The following is an 18183-nucleotide window of genomic DNA, read 5'->3' on the forward strand; positions in this document are numbered from 1 at the left end:
GAAAGCAAGCGATGGTGCAGGGCAACCACTTTAAAGCTGTTGTGCTTGCCAGGGAGTCCAGATTTGGAGCTTTCATGTGAAGGAAGCTGTTTTCAGGCTGTGCTCTTGTCAAGTGCAGTGTAGGCTTTGTTGGGTGGCAGTTCCACCCAAACAGGCTAATGTTTGGGTTTAAAATTTTATTTATTTTTTCCCAATTCCAAACACCAGACCGATGGTGCAGGGCAACCACTTTAAAGCTGTTGTGCTTGCCAGGGAGTCCAGATTTGGAGCTTTCATGTGAAGGAAGCTGTTTTCAGGCTGTGCTCTTGTCAAGTGCAGTGTAGGCTTTGTTGGGTGGCAGTTCCACCCAAACAGGCTAATGTTTGGGTTTAAAATTTTATTTATTTTTTCCCAATTCCAAACACCAGACCTTATTATAAAAATTCCTTATGTTCTAGTATGGCATCGAGGTAGGATTTCATGCTTCCCAGAGTGAGACATGATGAGGTATCACAGCAGTGCTAATGCTGCCCCATCAGTTTTTACTTTGGGAGAATGCTCAAAATCCATTAGATCTCAATGGCATTGTTTCTGTCTTCACTTCTTGTTCTGCGGAAGGATAAAAACAAGGTGGTGAGAGGCTCAGATTCCAAAGATCTGAGTTTGTTCACAGATTTGTTGCTGACATGTTCTCTGGTTTCAGTACCTCTGCTTTTCTTCTCCAGCTCATTAAAGGTAGAGAAAGAAACCTTGTGCTTCAAGGGGTTCCCAACTGCATAGTAAATGTTCTTTACACACTTAGAGATTGTCCAACAGGAAGTAGTTGCTATGGAAGTAGTTGTTCTTTTATGGGGATGTTTTGTTTGCTTTCTAACATGTTTTTTTCCCTATTTAAGTATCTGTCTTCTAGAAATTTGCCAGAATTTCTATTTTTCCCAAATACCTGCTTGTGCTCTGCATGTCTTGAGGCAATTCAAGAGAGCTCTGCAAAGGGCACCTAAGGAAAAGCATTGTTGTACAGCCCTGTGTGAGCTAAGAGACACTGCCATGCATATTGTCTTACCCATCACATTGCAGAAAGCATGTGGAGCCCCTCTAAAATTGGACTGTATTTAAAAAATCACTTGTCCCCTTTTAATCTCTGTGAAAACATGTTGGGATGCTGTTTATTTAAACATACATCCTCCAGCCAGCCTCTTGGATATGAAACATTCCCCCACAAGTTTCTATCAAAAAAAATAATGGAGGCTGTGTATATAAGTTAGCATTGTGACTCAGCCTCCTGCCTCACAGTCTCCTAACCCACAACTTCCACCTTCCTCTGCGAGGGAGCCCACAGCCTGCTATCTGTAACACTGCCCCAGACTGCTCAGAGGTGCTGATGGACTCACGAGTTGTCATGTCAGGGTATCAAGACATCGTTTGCACAGCAGCATTCTTGGTGCTCTTCATGCTTCCAGTTGGGTAAGGGGAGTCATCCCAACAGCTATGGAACAGCAGAGCATGCTCCTTCCCTCTGTCCTACTTTTAATACTGTATTTTTTAACGTTTCCTGCCACCAGTTTTCCACGACCCATCACTGTTTTATAGGAAAGGTCAGCTCCTTGCATATAAATCTTCAGCTGGGATGTGAAGCTGGTGTCTTGCCTCTTTTCTGACTTGCAGATTTGCTATAGGCACGTGAGATGCCAGACTCTTCTGCTGTGCATTTTCTCTGCATCTCTGCTGTTAAGAGTGTCTGGGGGAAGAAGTTGGTGGTGAAGGAGAGGTGTGGGTGGAGATTCTGCTCTTGGTCTTAGTGAAGTTGCTGGTAAACTGGTCATATGAAACAAAAAAGTACTTAAGCTCCCTTCCCCCATACACTGGAGTGTGTCTTGGCTCTGCACCCAAACTAGCAGCTAAGCACGTGATTTACTTGTAAAAATGCAGGTCTTTTTTTAAAAAATGGTGCCATTGCAGATGGGAAACTAGGGATGGGAGAGCTGGACTGGGGCTGCACTGTTTGCAGCTGGGGACTACCAGGAAAGGGAAGGGATATGTTTCTCTCCTGAGTTACAGGAAACTGGGGAGAGGCTTGGGGGAACGTGTGCTGCAGGATGTGGGGCTGCAGAGGAAAGTGCAAGCTGCAGGAGGCAAAATGGAGGAGAATGTACTGAACCACAGCCTTACTAGGGGAAGGAGGTGGGGGTGCTGCATGTGGTGCAGGGGGAAGGAAAGGGAGGGCTCTGGTGTACGTGGTGTGGGGGGCTGTGCTTTGAGAGTTTGGCTACACAAGTACTCTGAACTGAAGGTCTTACAGGATACGAGGTCTGAAATGACCGCGACTGACGATTGTATTCATTTTTGCTCTGTTTTGGTCCAGGAAAGGGGAAGTTGTTTGACCATTCAAAGCTGGGGAGCTCAGCATCTGGCTTGAAAACTTCATTCATTTAAACTAGTTGTGTTTGTACCCCACAGTTCCTTTCACTGAGACGCAGGCTTTTTGAAGCTTTCTAAATTACACTAACCCAGTATGCCCAAGAAGAGCTAAAATATGCCATTACACTTACCACAAACCTAGTGGGGACCTTCAAGCAAATGCCCCTCAGGAGCCAGGCTGGCCAGCAGGGCAGTTGCACCATTCTTAGAGGGAGTGCAATTGCACCACATTTCTTCCTGTGTCAGGACTGCAATTGGTGCACTAATGCCTTCTGGCACAGCAGATAGAAACAAGATAAAAGAATTCCTGCCCTTTGGTGTGCTTCTGTCTGCCTGTCAGCGGTTGTGGTTTGTGATCTCCATTGCTTCAGATTAGGAGGAAGGTGGCTGCATTTTTGTTGTTGTCAGCTGCAGGATGTGTTACTTCAGAGGGAAGCTACAGTGTGTTGCTGCAGGAATGTTTCCCAGTACCTGCCACTGCAGCACTGGCTTTCCAGTTTCATCCCGCCCTGAGCAAGTTCACAGGGGGAGAAATGGCACTCTGCAATAGCCAATGCAACAGGTGGAGTTAGGGGGTTGTTTTAATGGTCAGTTGGTAGAGTTCTTAATTTTTGCAACAGACTGTAGGTACCAACTTCTGTGGCTGTAGAGTGGAAATGAAATTCAGGTCAGAGGCTCTTGTAAATTCTTCACTGGTTTTTAGTAACTCAAGTAACTAGTTGATAGGAAAAGCAAACACGGAATAAAGCAGAGTTGGCACAGGCCTTGTATATTCCACTGGTGACATGGGAAGAATGACTGGGGAGTGGAAGAGATGTTTATCTTGCCAGAAAGAGGAACTGTTATGCCCTGAGAGATACGGACCAGAAGTAGGGCTTGTACATGAGGGATGACATGGGGGTGTGTCTTGTCAGAGCTTGTTGAGGACTTTGACTGGGGCCTGAATGGCACTTTGGTCTATGTCAGTTATTCTGTAGGTATCCTCCACCCTCCTAATGCAGTCATGGTGCTGGCTCATTTTTCAGTGGCTGCACTGACTGTACAAGGCTTCTGCTGAATCTAGTGGGCTCTAATTTGTCTGATTAAGACTGGGAACAGTAAGAATTTTAAGACTGCCTGAAGAGCAGGAGCTGTGGAAGCCTGTGGCTTGTGGGGAGGGGCAGTGTACACTGAGGAGGGATGTCTCATGAAGAGGTGTACAAAATCCTGGTCTGAATGCTGTAGCAAGCTCAGAAGGAGGTCCCATTCCCAGATTCTGAGTTGATCCCAAGTGTCAAGCCGAGGACTATGCCTGCAGTGGATGGCTGGGGTGCTTGCTCCCTCCCTTTCCTGAATGCACATACATTCAGATTTCATGTTGGTTTGCAGTGCTGGCTTTGGTCAAGATGTGAGGTCTGCTGTAGGCAAGAACCTAAACTGAATGGTGGCCATTCTCTCAGAGAGAGTGAAAACACCCAGTGTGGCTTTGTCTGTGCCATTGTAGGCAAAGCATGGCGTGTTAGTCTTGGGCATGTTTAACCTGTCTGTTCACATCATTAATTGTGACCAAGATCACTCACTCTCACCTGTAGCTGTGAGCTTGCTCTGATTCACTAATTTGACCTCCTTTGACTCTTGAAGTTCCTGGAAAGTTGCCTGTGTCTGTGAGAGCCCAGGTTCCTCCTGCTTCCTCCTAACGTGCACATCAGGTTGCTGTTCTTTTGCTTTATAATGTATACAATGGATAATACTCAGGGTATGTGTTCCTGTTGAAAGCAAGAGGACAGGAATACTCCTTTCCTTACCTGGTCACCTGCTCAATAATCCAAAGAAAAATTTTAGGCAAGCTGTTTGCGGATAAACTGAAAATTGTACGTGTGAAAAGAAAAGGCAGCATTGAATGACACCGAGAGTAGAAACTGCAATGTCAAAGGTGCATGTTATGACTTTTTTAAAAAAAGATTTCTCTCTTTTAGGTATTTTTCATACCTTTTTTCCTTTTGACACTGTTGTACACATATTAATATCTGGCTTCAGTTAGATTATCTTTGCAAAGTAAATACAAGGTGATGAAACACTGGAAAGGGGAAGAAATTTCTCTGGCCACTCTTCAGGGTGCTCATTGGAGATACAAATATAATTACTTAAACAATCTTGACTTCTAGTCTGTGGTGTTGATAGTCTAATTTCCACATGACTAGAACAGAAAAGTGAAAACCATTTTAAGTTTATGTACTTTGTTCCTTTTATGTTGTTTGTTTTCCCATACAATAATACTGAGGGGTTCACAGATACTAGTGTGTGGAAACACAGCTTGTGACCAGCTGTGTGAACTTTAAGCTATCTTTAAGATCCATGTGTGTATGTACTTTTAGAGATAGTATTACACTTCTGCGCATGGAGTTGTTTGTTTCTGGGAAGTTGTGAGAGTGTGGGAAAAGGCTGTTACAAGGTAATAATATTAGTGGTTTTGCTAGAGGAAAAGCTTTGTCAGAAAGTATGTTTCCCAACATTTCTGAAAGAAGTCTTTTATTTGTTTATTGTGTTGTGTTGGCACTTGAACCTCCTCCTGTCAGCAGCTGAAGGCAAGTGATGAGGATTTCACCACTGTCTTATTTCTCTAGCTTTCACTGGCTGAGAAAAGTGCAGCTTTGCTGTTTCATCTTCACTTATTGGCTCCAGACGTGTCTTCCCCTTGGTGACTTTATGACTCTTGCACAGTTGCTGCAGCAGAGATGCTGGAGGTGCTGGTAGGGCGTGGGAGCCCCTCTGCCCTCGCACTTGGGACATCGTGCCACTGGGGTCATTCTGCTCTGAGAGGCTGGAAAACAGACTTTGGCTTTCAGACATGTCGCCTGCAAAGGCAGTAGTGTGCTGCTACAGATTTATTAATTTTAGCTGGTCTTTGAAATGGCAATGTAGAAACACTGAAATGGAAATGTCAAAGTCCTGAGCAGCAAATAGCTGGAGGGAGGGAAGGAGGGAGGAAGGGAGGGGAGTGTTTGGGAAGTGTCATTATATGCTTATTTTCTTTGCATTTTTTCCTTGGGCATCTGCTCTTAGCTCTTGTCAGAAAGGATACACTGAATCTACAGGGGCCTCTGGTCATTCCTAAGGGTTAGGATGCTTTTTGTTTGGTTCTAGTAACTTGTGCAGAAGGGAAAATGGTGGTCTGAGACTTGCTACTGTTCCTGTTCGAAGTGGTGGCGTGGCACGGCATACTGTCTCTGGTACCCTATTGCAAATGCTGAGAGACCTCAGTGTACTGTAGCACAATCTTGTTGAAAAAACAAGAGAATACGGGGGAAGCTCTGTGGCTTGAAGTGCAGGATGAGGGAGATAGCTCTCTTTTGCTGGGAATGTCTCAGAGAAGAAGTTTAAATTTAAACAAGCAAAGAAAAGCATGAAGGAACCTGAAGGCTCAGACTAGTCTTGCACTACAAAATCTATTTGATGTAAATTCAATTTCTGTCTTGAAGCAACTCAAATGATTCTTAGCAGCTGGCACCAATTGACTATGTCCCGGAATTGGCATGATGACAGCAATCAAACTGAATTTATTGCTTTGGGTTTGATTCCTCTTCCGGACTCTTCCCATTCTCAGAAATGTAATCTAGAATGTGTTCCCACAGGAATGATAGCTGCAAGCCTCCTCTTACAGCAAGGATAGGGCATGGCCCTAGTGCAGGATGAAGGCAGGTGGACTGGAGTATTAGGCAACCAGATTGTGTATTCCAGTTGAGAGCAGGAAGATTATGTGTTGGTAAAAGGAGGAATACAGGGGGATTTTATGTATGGCACAGATTCTCATGACAGAGATGATTCACATCTAAGTGTTAGTTTTCTTGCTGCTTATATTTACTTAATTCAAGAAAGAATCTCCCTTTCCATTGAGGTGGCTAAACTTTACGCTGCTAAAAGTTGCCCTTCCCCTTTTTTCTTCCCCCCTTCTTAAGGCATATGTACTAAATAAAGAGTGAGCTTTAGCCACAGGACCTTAGTAGAGGTGCAGCTTGGTAAAGCAAGCCAGTAAATGTTGCAGTGCTTATAGTCCTTTGGACATAAAAACATTTCAAAATGGTGCTCTGTTCCTAATGCTTTTTGAAGAAAGCATGTTAGAATTAATTTTTTACACCTTGTTTTCCAGGAGGTGTGAAATTAATCACTTTCACTGATAAATCTTGGTTTTATTTATGTCAATAACTATTTTGTCCAGTCTTTCAATGAGTTTTTATGCTGATTTCTGCTTGCCAGAAGAGGGAACAACCTGAAATAGGTGTGGTTTTGCTCACATTTCTTTCTAGAGCAATAAATTTCAGCATTTCTTGGGCAGGTAGAGGTGATGGAATGCAAAGGGCACATCTCTTTCAGTGTCCCTGCTCACTGATCCTTTGAGGAGCTTGTGGCAAAGCTGTTGCCAGAGAGTGTGTTTGCATGGCAGCTGCCTGTAGTTGAAACAAAACCCTTCTCTGCATCTCTCGGGAGCAGGAGTCAGTCAGGGCATCATAGCTCATGTCTGAAGTCAGGAGGATTTTGTGCTGTGCTGCCTGTGCAGAGTGGCAGTGTCGGCACCTGACACCTAACCGTCTCCTCCTGCTTGCTGTCTCAGGTTTGGCCCTCACCCTGCCTGCTTGGGACTAATCTCCTTCTTGGGTTTGTGGTAGGTGTCCATCTTCAGACTCTGTCTTTTGCAAGCAACCTCACCTCCATGCAGACAGGGCTCTGTCCTTCCCTGGCAGCCCCTTTCTCCTTGCACAGCTTCCTAACAGGCTGATTAGGCACAGTGACCTTTTTCTTCATCATTTTTTTCCTCCTGTTTTTGTTGTTATGTAAATGTTCTCAGTTCAAAGCTCTGGGATTTATAGATATCCTGTACCCTATCTGTTTCTGAAAATGTTCTCTAGGTCTTGTGTACCCTTGGAGGAGAAAGACCTGGGGAGGAAAAACCTCCTGCAAAGCAGCCATAAGTGTAGTGACTACAGTAGAAATCTGGGAATCATTTCCCTGGAGAAGAATGGAGCCCGGAGTTTGGGTCTCACGTTGTTTATCAGTCTCTGCCACTGCATCTTTGGGATAGCAGACTGAAGCAGTCAGACAGCGAAATTATTTTCTTGCAGAAGAGTATGAAAGGTCCATCGGTATAAAACTAGTCATATTCCACACCCTGCTGGAGATTGCCAGGTTTTCGTGAAGTAAAGCTGTCTGCATTTTGTTTTCTCATTTCCGTTGGGTACACCTTTCTTTTTACGTCATGTTATCCTTTGTATCTGCTGATGTTTGATGCATTTAGGACAAACACCAAACTGTCATGGTTTTGGTCTGCTTTCTGCTGTTTTCAGGCAGGGTTGTTGTTGTTTTAACCTGCTCCATTAGAGATTCTTACAGCTGTGACTGTATTAACTGTGCACAGTCATTTCTGTCCATCCATTGTGTACCAACAGTCCTGTCCCGATGCATGTTTGTATAAAATGAAGCAGTTTCAGTTTTGCAGGTCCTTAACTCTCACAACTGATGCTAACACAATCATTCTTGTTTTCGATTAAAATCAATCCCTAGCCAAATCAAAGCCCAACCCAGAGAAATCCCAGTTCTCTGAACAGGCATTTTCTCATCAGGTGCGTTCTAAAGAAACTCACTATTAGTGCTACTAGAACAAGAGCACGGTATTTGGAGGGCAGTAATGTTAAAGGTACTTAGGTTAAATGTAGGCTCACATGATGAGCCAAGATGCAGAAATTACATCATGTAAAGGACTAATAAAGAGAAGTAGATATTCACACATTAGTTGGTGTATCAAACATGAGAAAGTTTTATCTTGTTTTTAAGCACCATCTCCTTAACCATTTACATTTTAAAATTTTCAACACGAGCTACAGAGGCTGCACTTTCGTGTCTGTGCAGAGACTCATTGCTTCAGACTGCAGATAGAATAATTTTCCAAATAGCAAGATTTTTTTTTTTTTTTGGCTGGAAAACAGTAAATGAATATTAGATGAGTGTTTGTAATATCCTGTACTTAAGTTTTAAGCATCAGCTATTGTTCAGGGCTAGACAGCTCTCTAACGTAGCAGGAAAAGAGCTTAATGAAATCCAATATTTGGAAGCAGGAGGTAGATGAATTCAGACTTGGAACAGCAGAGCTGAATTTTAGCAGGAAGGATAACTAACATTTGGAGTAATTTCTGTGGGTGTATGGCTTTACTTATCACTTCAAGTCTTGAATATGAACTCTTACCTTTTCTAAAGGATATATTGTATTTTAGGCAAGTTATGGAAATTACTGGTTGAATTCCATAGTGGTGTGAAAGGTGGGAAATAGGCCCAATGTCCCAGGCCTGGGATCCTGTAAGGTAGGTCAGATGTGTTGCTGTGTTTCTGTTAGCTATGAGGTGTACTTCCACTGGCCGTTAGGAGTAGGCACCTCCACAGATGACTTGCAGAAATAAGTTTCATCTTTGAGGCAGAGGGAGGAGAAAGTCTTTGCAAGCTTTGGTAAGGCACCCACATTGTCTTGTCATCGTTATTCTAATATAGTTAAGACTACTTTGCCATTTTTAAGGTTTAGTGAGATCCTGTATAAGAGAAGTTTTAAAGCCCACCCGTTGACTGATTTGCTGGACGCACAAAAGTTTGGGGGGGGTTTGCCTCCTACTGGAAATAACCTTTGTTAGACCAGAGTGAGGTAGAAAATTGCAGCTCTGTGTTTACTGCTTATGCATTTAGGTACCAGATTGTTCCCTACTAGTACCAAACTGACCCTCCTGCTGATTTGATGAGATGCAAATGCGTACACCGTGCTAAAGGCCACCAGGTGATGAAGATCTTTGGGGATGGGGTGGGGGAGCTCTTTTCAAGTGACCGGTCGGGCTGTGTTCTGGTGCTGCCTGGAAGGGGATGGGTGATCCTGCAGGAACTGGAGCTGCAATCCTCCAGGACCTACAGCTGGAAACCCACCCAGCCTGACCTTCCGCTGCTCTCGGTTGCGACGGCTGACTGCTGCGGGCTGGTGCTCTCGGGGCTGAAGTGTGCTTTTTCTCTGTGAGTTGTGCTTGAGTTGGCCTGTTTTGTTGCCCTGGAGACAGAAGAGTGTGGTATGCTTTCCCCCCGACCAGAAATAGTTTCCTGTACCTTGTGACCAGAGTGCTGTACTCCTCCTCTGGTCTCCGGCCAGGCTGTGTGGTGCTGGAGGGATGGGGTGTGGGGTGATGACCTCTTGTCACAAGTTCTGGTGTGGCTGCTGCCCATGAACACTAGCTGCCCTGCCAGCTCCCCTCCCTCTGCACGATGGTGTAGGATTTCAGGGGAGCAATTGCTCTTGATTTACATCTCCCGTGGCATTTTGATGGTTATGTCATTTTGTTTGAGCCTTGCTCTTGTCAGCTGTCTGTCCTGGCTGTCAGGACTCAGTGGCTGAGTAGCACGTGGTGAGCTCTTGCCTCTTCTTCCCCCTTTGCTCAGCTGTTTTTGCTGTCTGCTGCTCTGTGTCCTTGTACTTGGGAACAGATTCTCAGCAAGTGTAGCTGTGCACAAGGGCAATGTGATCTGGGCAGATGAAGGATCTCCTTCTGTAGGAGTTCCAAGTAGAGCTGGGAGGGAAAGTGGGGAATCTGCAAGACCCAAGCGTGTGAGGGGGCTGTGGATAGTTTACCTTAAACTCTTGACCTGCTGTGAGAATCTGTCCCAAGTGCAGAGTGTGCAGCACTGTCTGTTGCCTTGCAACTGTGTTTTGCAAAGCTTCATTTATAAGAGATGCTCCTAAAAGGGAAGCTAAGGCACCCCCACCCCTCCCTAGTGATACAGGTGAGAAAGTGCTTGCATTGCACCAAGGCCTCAGGAGCATGGAAGCTCTCCAGGCTTTCTTGCTGCCTGCTACTTTATTGGAGAGTGGTTCTGGCATAGAACTGTAAAATATATGCAACAACAACAATAATTTCCAGGACTGAGAAGGAAGAGATGAAAGGAGTAATTTACCTTCCCCCATCCCTGAACAGTAGCAGATGAGGATGTAAGCACATCTCAGCCCTATAAAGTATTAATTGGGACATTTTCTACAGTTCAGCAGTGGAAAAGAAGACAGAAATCCTGCAGTGCCCTGAGCTGCTATTCCCAGCCTGGGAGAGAAAAGTGTTCTGCACTGAGATTTGGCTCAGTCTCTGTCTTCTGCTCATGGGGAAGTGAACAGTTGCCCAAAGCCTTCCTTTGCAAACAGAAGGGAAGACCATGCAGAGACCAAGGAGCTGAACAGGCAGTTCTCAGGCAGAGCAGTGCAGTGCAACTTGGTTGAAGTAGGTCTCTAGTGGGATTCCTGTAAGTCAGAGTATGCTGCATTCGTACCAGTGATGTGCTGAGTAGTCCAAGGGTCTTGCTTACTCCTGTGGAGGTCTGTGTGTCACAGGGATGCAGAGGGTGTGTTTTCAAGCCTGTGTCCTGAAGATCTGCTGCAGGGGAAATGTCAAGAGTGGGCAGGGACTGCTCCTTCCCCTTGCTGTGTTCTTTGGATGGTTGGAATGGGGAGTCCAAGGACTTGGAAGTTCTTGCCTGTTTTCTCATTCTAGGCATCTGCATCCCCAAAAGTCTAGGGTTTAGCAGCTGCCAGGGTGGCCTAAAAGATTTTGTCTCCCTCAGATCATTTCAGTGAATCTGCACTTTGCCCAGTATAAGCATTTCATTTGAGAAGATGAGGGTTTTGTAATGAAAACTGAGGACTCAACCACTGCTGTCGTGAAAAATCTCAGTGGTTAAGAGACCTCCTGCTTCTTGGCTGAGAAGGCCAGAGTTGCCTTAGCTCCCGTTCCTTTCCATGAACTTGCACATGGGAGGAGAAACCATGTTTTACTCTCCTTGGTATTTTTCTTTAATCCAGATGAATGTCATGCTCAAACTGATGTTGCCTTTGGGCTGGAATAAGCATACTTAGCATTTGGACAGAACTTCTTGCCTGGAGATTTCGAAGTGCGTGATCAGCATTTCACCAGAGAGTCTGTCCATGGGTACTGAAGTATGGTTACCTTTACAGTTCACTGAAGCTGGCAGAGTTCCCTACTTTATGTGATGGCTGTGCATTAGCAGGAGCTGTGTATTCTCCCTCATACTCTGCCCTTCTTTCACAGTGTTTCTTTGGAGTGGAAGCAGTTCCTTTTCCCATTTCATGTGGGTTATTTCTTCTGAGATTTTTCCCCCAACTCTCTACCCTTGGAGGAAGGGAGAAATCTCAGAAGGGATGTCACTGGAAGTGGCTTTGCGTATTTGTGAAGCTGTGGAAGATGAGCTGTGTCTTTTTGTCTACAGCTACTCACTTTGAATCAAAGGATGCAATATGAATTTAGTGCTAGTTCTGTAGCAGGAGCAGTGGTCCTTGTACAGTCTCAGCTGCATAGCCCTCACCTAAAATGACTGTGGGGTTTTGGGAGAGAGTTCCAGCAGTTCCCAGTCCTCTGGATGTCTGGTGGGTTACTATATTTCTCTCTCTGTTGAATATGAGCAAGAGCTTAGTTCAGAGTTGTGGTGCTTAATGCGTTGTTTCTTATTCTGTTTCAGACCACCAGAAACTGGAACGTGAAGCTCGAATCTGTCGACTTCTAAAGCATCCAAATATTGGTAAACCTCCTTGGGCTCAGAGGGATGGGGTGAGAGAGGAGTAATGTGACTCATCTAGCATACTGTAAGAGAGCAGATGTATTCTGAATGTTCACAACAACTCATCAAAGTTGCCTGTTGAAATCGCCTCAGTTTCTCTCGTTGACAAATTCTGCATAAGACCCTGTCCCATTCCTTAGCATCCTGACCCAGATGTTCACCAAAGAGTGCTGTGTTCCCATCTGCTCACCCATGCAGAGCTGTCCCTGCTCCTTGGATGATGTGTGTCTCTGATCCTTGGGTGATTCTTGTCTGCTCATCTGATATTCTGCAATGGGAATGAGGTGTTGTGTTTGTTTTCCCCACACACGTCTTCTGTTTCCTCTTCTTGGCCCCTTGTGACATGTCCATTTAAGTGCTGTATCCAGTGACATGCCCAAAGTTAGAGGGTGGGCTAAGACATCAGATTTTCTCATTACAGCAGCCACTTAGTCTGAACAGAGACCAAAACCAAATTGCCCATTTAACAGTGGTCTTAAAAAAACAAAACCAACTTGAGTACTTGAGTAAAGGGAGTAGTTTTGTCTAGAAATATACAGAGAGACAAAATAAGGCTCAACTTCAAAAAAAACCTCCCTTATTTACTGAATAGTAGAGAAAGAGTAGATTTTTATCTAGTTCCAAAGCACCATGGAAGTTTGTCCTATATTTTGCCTTAGAAAAAATTTTGGACCAGTAATAAACCCCTTTTTATTTTTTTTAAATAAATAAAGCGTCTAGGATCCTAGCTAAGACCTAATTTGAGTTAATGTATTTAAGAAAACATTAAGAAATACCAAACTGCCACCTTCAGCCAAACACAGTTAAACATCCCTGCCAGGAAAACCTGTGATATACTACATTTTCTTTCTTTGGCATAAATCTGTCAGTGTAGGTAGTATTTTAAGCCCATCTGTCTGGTTTCCTGACTTTCAGCTTCGTAATCATTTGCTCCTGTTATCTCAAGACCTGGGAGAGGAAAGGTGCCTTAGAGCATACTCTGTGAACTAGCATCTGTAGCCTATTGTGTAGGTGATGAAGAAGCAATTTGCACAAGCTCAGGACCTCACAAAGCTCCTTAGTAGCAGCTTTTTAGCAGGAAGAGCTTTCTAGTGTCTGAGTGTAGTTGGGGAGGTATGGCACAAGGAGTGGAGCAGTGGCCACCTTCTGCAGTACTTTGCACTGATGAATGTATTAGCCAGTAAATTTATTGCTTGGCAATATTCAGAATGACTAAAACTCTAGTTATTGAGTTTCATTTGCCCTGTAAGACTTGCTGTACATAGTTTAGTACATGATGTCACTTTTTATTTTGACCTTGACTTCACTTTCATCGTCTCTCCTTTTTATGATTTCTTACATCTTTTCTTGCCAGACATCTCACAGAGTAAATCTTATAACCAAGAGGAAAACCACTTTTATAAGTAAATTGCACTGAAAACAGAAACATATCACATTCTACAGCTTGTTCCTCATCTGTAATGAGTGGCAATGCTTGTCTCCTGTTGTACTGTGGTTTGGAAAGGACAGTTTGGGGAATGTCAGTGGTTCTTGCGTTTTCTACGAAGAATTTCTTGTCTTTCTAGAAAGAAGAGTTTTTCTTTTAAGATAGACTAGTCATTGTAAACTCAACAAGTGCTCACAAGCAGAAGGAAGGGAATTAAGTTTTATGCCTACAACAGTATCAAAGTGTGTTGAATAAGACCTGAGGAAGTCATATGGTCCATTCAGCAGTCCTGTGAGAACCTTTTATACCTGTCTGGTTCCAGGCATGTTTGTTCTTAAAAACTTTTAATGTTTCCACAGCCTCTAGTGGAAGTATTTCACATGTTTAATTTTTCTGTCGGTTAAGCATTAAAAACATCATTTGCTGCTCTCTTAGCTTGTTGTTTCTAGTTCTATCTGGAGTATATGTAGAAAATAGTTTTTCTTTCTTGTAACAATCTTTCACATATTTGAAGACTGTTATCATGTCTCTTTTTAGTCTTTTTCTTCAGACTAAACAAACCCAGTTCTTTCAATCTTTCCTTGTACATCATGTTTTCTAGACCTCCAGTCTCTCTTTCTTCTTTCGTCACCACCCGTCCCCCCCGTCCCCCCTCCTTCCCTGGACTCTCTCCAGTTGCTTCATTTCTTTCTAGAAATGTGATGCCCAAAACTGGACCTAAGATTGTAACCTAGGCCATGTCAGTGCTATCTAGAGGGGAAGAATTGCTTCCCCTGCCCTACCAAAGATACTAATTTTGTACATCAGCCTTCAAAAACTGTAATTTAAATATATTGTTGATGCATATTTGTTTTCTGATGCATTATTGCTCCCGATTACTTTCTGCACAACTTCTGGCAAGCAAATAATTTTTCCATCTTGTATAGATAAAGATTCTTATTGAAGTGTACATTACATTTGTCTTTATTAAAACAAACAGGAAGAAATCCAATCCCTCGGTTCCTCCCCAGATTTGTCAAGACCATTTTGATTTAGCTTTTGATGCTATAATAGGGTTGCAGCTCCCACAGTAACGTGATCTTTAATAACAATGCCATATACTGCATTATGTAGATAATTAATAACACTGTTGAATACTGTTGGACTCCAGACAAACTCTTGAAGATACATTGTGCCAGTTTGACAGTGATCAATTCTGAGTTTGTTCTTAAGTGAGTTGTATACACTATTGTAAGCTAGTTCTGAATACATATTTTTTCTTAATTACTTGTGTAAAGAGCACGTAAGATGCTGTCAGAAGCCTTGCTGAAGTCCAGATGCTATATGCATTGCTGCTTCCATGTTCCTTGACTTGTTACGTTGTCATAGAAGGGAAACATGTTGTTCTGACACAGTGATTATTTTTTTCCTTGAAATGTGTATTAGCAGTTAGTAATCACCTAGTTACTGGCATTCCATGTTGTAAACTCTTCTGGATGAATACTTGGTGGGTTGCCTCAGTGTGAGCTATGTGAGTAACACTGCACAAACCATGAAGAATTCTGCAGATTTCACACTTGCTTTCCATTTCAAGCTTTGTTATTACTGTGTTTGTTGCAAACTGCGTTGCAGCAAGCCCTGCTCTTCTACAGTGACCCGAGCTTGTAGTGAGTCTGGGGCAGAGGATTGAAAATTAGAATTCTGCAAGGAAGGCTGCATTTTTCTCCTGCCTGTACACAGGATATAAAGCAAGCCTGTTGTTGAATTTGTGGTTCTTATGCATTTACTGCAGGACAGTTGATTCTGGACTGTAAAGCACTGACCATAGCACTGCCACTCTAATAAAATAAAGGTTACTCTAGACACGAAGTAATGGTGATATTTCCATTTGCTGTTGCTCTTTGTGAAATGACTGCTTTCTGAGTTATTCTAACTGCCTTTATCAAATCTCAGCCCTGATTATAGGCTATTGCTCTGTAGTTGGGTGTTTTGCTTGTCTTTAGATGCACATTGTGGCCAAGGTAATCACAGTGGAGTAATCCTTTTAAGAGCTTAGTGTTGCAATAAGGTTTTTCAGTCTGGACAAAAGAAAGTTGACTTGAGGCGATTTTCTTCTGATTTCCAACACATACCATGTTCTCATTGCAAACCATCCATTTGAATGTGTCATTACAGGTGATCACCTCAGACTTCAGTAGGGCAAGGACTTCTTTCCCCAAATTTCAACTTGTTCTTTTTCCTCCTGACAGCTTATAGAGAACTTTGCCTTCTGGTCCAGAGAAGCCATTTGCCAGCTGTGGTCACCAAATACAGCAGAATTGGACAGAGATCAGTCAGGGATCTGTTCACTTAAAAAAATGCACCCATTACTGAGGATATGGGTGTGTTAGAGAGGCAGAAGGCAACATCATTAAATCCCCACTGTCCCTAAGTAGATAAAGTGCCTGTGGAAGTTGGCAAGAGTCACAGCTCTATGGGGAATTCCACTTCTTGAACAACTTACTGTTGCAGTGTTTCACTTACGTATAAATCTCGTGGGCATTTGGTGTGGATGTATGTGGGAATACAAAAAAGAGAATGATATGGCTCTCTTCTCCCTTGGTCCCTGTTTTGCTGGAAAGAGGCAGGTTTCTATAAGCACACTCATAGCCCTGACCCTTCATTTGCAGTTGCTTTCCTGATTGTGCCACTGAAACTTCTGCAACAGCTATCATAAAATGAAATTCTGTTTGTTATAGAGCTAAACTCGCAGTCTTGAATATCGACTCTTACTGGAACAGCTGTTTTGGTCTTCTGTTTAATTGCAAACTTAATTTTAGTCAGTCTGGGTAGTTAATTTTTAAGTCCTGTAATTCATTCACTACAGGGACTGTCTTGTGGAAAATTCATTTTTTTCCCCATGCTTCCTGCTACCCATCCAATGTTAGAGCAGTGACAGAGCTGGGAAGCCTAGTATCTTCCTGCAGGCTTGTTCAGTGCAGATGTGAAGTTCAGAACAGTGCTGAACATGACCTTTCCTGTCCTAGGACTCCCAAAGCAATAATGATGCAAAGTTTGATCAAAATCATCATTCACAGTTTTAAAAGCTCTTATCTAGCATTCCTGTGTTTTCCTACAAGGGTTGAATTGTGACTTGTTTAGCATACAGAGCAGAAGTCTGCTCTGTGTATGGATTTTGTCCACTGTCTTGTTAGGTGTTGCTCTTCTCCTACATTCTCTTTGTTATGCCAGTCTAAATATGTGCCACATCTTCAGATATGTCACCAGTTGATCTGTACTCTTTCTTAGATATTTTTAACCCAACTGTACAAAAGTAGTTCTTGAATATCTTTTGTTCGTGGTTGGAACTGAGCACTTCTGGTTGGTCATTGTGCCCCAGCTCATGGCAGCCTTTGCTGTGAAGAACTGCATGCACTTAGGTCTAGAACAATAAAAATACATATTTTAAGAGAGGTTGGTAGTAGCCCAAGAGCCAGAGCCAAATTCTGTTGCTGATTTCTGCCTTCATATCCTTTGCTGAACTGCTTCAGAGTTAATTTCTCTGAGGGAATTTATAGCGGTGGTGAAATGCTGTCCTCAGCATCTATCAGAATTATTGCTTTTTCAGGTTTTTCCTGCTTCAGATTTCTTCTCCAAAATATACTTGCACCTGAATTCTTTTTATTTTAACTTCTATCTCTTGGCTTTCCTCAGCATAAACCACAATTTTGGACATGTCCTTATTTAAAATGGGGAGGAAATGGTATAGAAATCTCCTGTGAATTTAAAGAATTTGTTTTGACCCAGTTGTGTTTTATTTCCTTTGGCAAACAGACTGTCCTCCTAGTACCTCTGAGTCATGGGAGTGATTTTGATGGATATGTGTAAGAAAAGGCCTCCAGTTTGTGTGCCCTTAAATGATGGTTATTATCAAGGTGTGAAGTGGTGCAAAGACAAGACAGATGCCATGCACAGCCCAGCTGGAGAATCCCACAACACTCATAACTTACCTGTGTGAGAAACAGGATGCATTGACTCTGTCTGCAGACCTAATAGTGGATTTGTTGTCTTAGTGGTATCAGCCATAACTTCAAGTTCACACACTCCTTGTTTTAAGATACTAGTCTTGATAACAAGGCCCTCAGTTTTTTCCCCGTGCTGCCACTTGGAGTGTTTTCCTCTCACCTTTTCCTTAACAAGAGATTCCAATTGCTTCCTTACTGAATGAGAAAAAAAAATGTAGGCTGTGTTTTGCTGTAAACAGCAGATTTCCTTGTTTTCATTTGGCTGCAGTCATCCAGGCTGCCTTTGCAATTGGGACAGAAAGGATGTGATGTGCAAAGAATAGTTAAAATGCTGGGGATTCTCCAGTGGTTTGGCCACAATTGCTGCCCTATGGATATTTGGTGGTTTCCAAGCGAGATGCTCCCACGCATGGCCAGCTGTTTAAAGCTGCTGCCCGGCGAGATTTCTGTTGCTGGTGGACTGCTGCTCTTCTTGGGTGAAACTGGTGTAGAGAGGGAGTGGTGTGCGGAAGGCAGTGAGGGGAAGAGAGACCTTGTAGCAAGAGTTATGCTTTGTGACTTTCTCAGTTACTGAGCAGCTTTTTCTTGGAAGTGTCATGGGGCTGCCTGAAAGGACACCCAACTTGCTGACTCTCCTAAGAGGTCAAGCAGTAATGTTCCTGGACTTACGCCTTTAACCTGCTCTCCTCCCACCCTGCCAAGAAAGAAAAAAAGGAAGGAAAGAAAGGAAAAACCACACCACCAACACTCAACCTCCCCCCT

General features: G+C 43.3%; 1 protein-coding gene across 1 annotated transcript in view; it reads left to right on the forward strand.

Moving 5' to 3' along the window:
• The window catches only part of LOC103806955 (calcium/calmodulin-dependent protein kinase type II subunit gamma-like), a gene marked incomplete at its 3' end in the record, with an annotated part of 112714 nt that overhangs the window by 43430 nt on the left and 51101 nt on the right, over window positions 1–18183 (forward strand). The window contains exon 3 of the mRNA XM_009079669.1: window positions 11914–11973. Coding sequence (XP_009077917.1) covers window positions 11914–11973 — 60 coding nt within the window. The remainder of the gene's footprint in view (window positions 1–11913; window positions 11974–18183) is intronic.

The sequence above is a fragment of the Acanthisitta chloris genome, unplaced genomic scaffold (assembly GCF_000695815.1).
Source record: "Acanthisitta chloris isolate BGI_N310 unplaced genomic scaffold, ASM69581v1 scaffold5598, whole genome shotgun sequence".
Lineage (NCBI taxonomy): Eukaryota > Metazoa > Chordata > Aves > Passeriformes > Acanthisittidae > Acanthisitta > Acanthisitta chloris.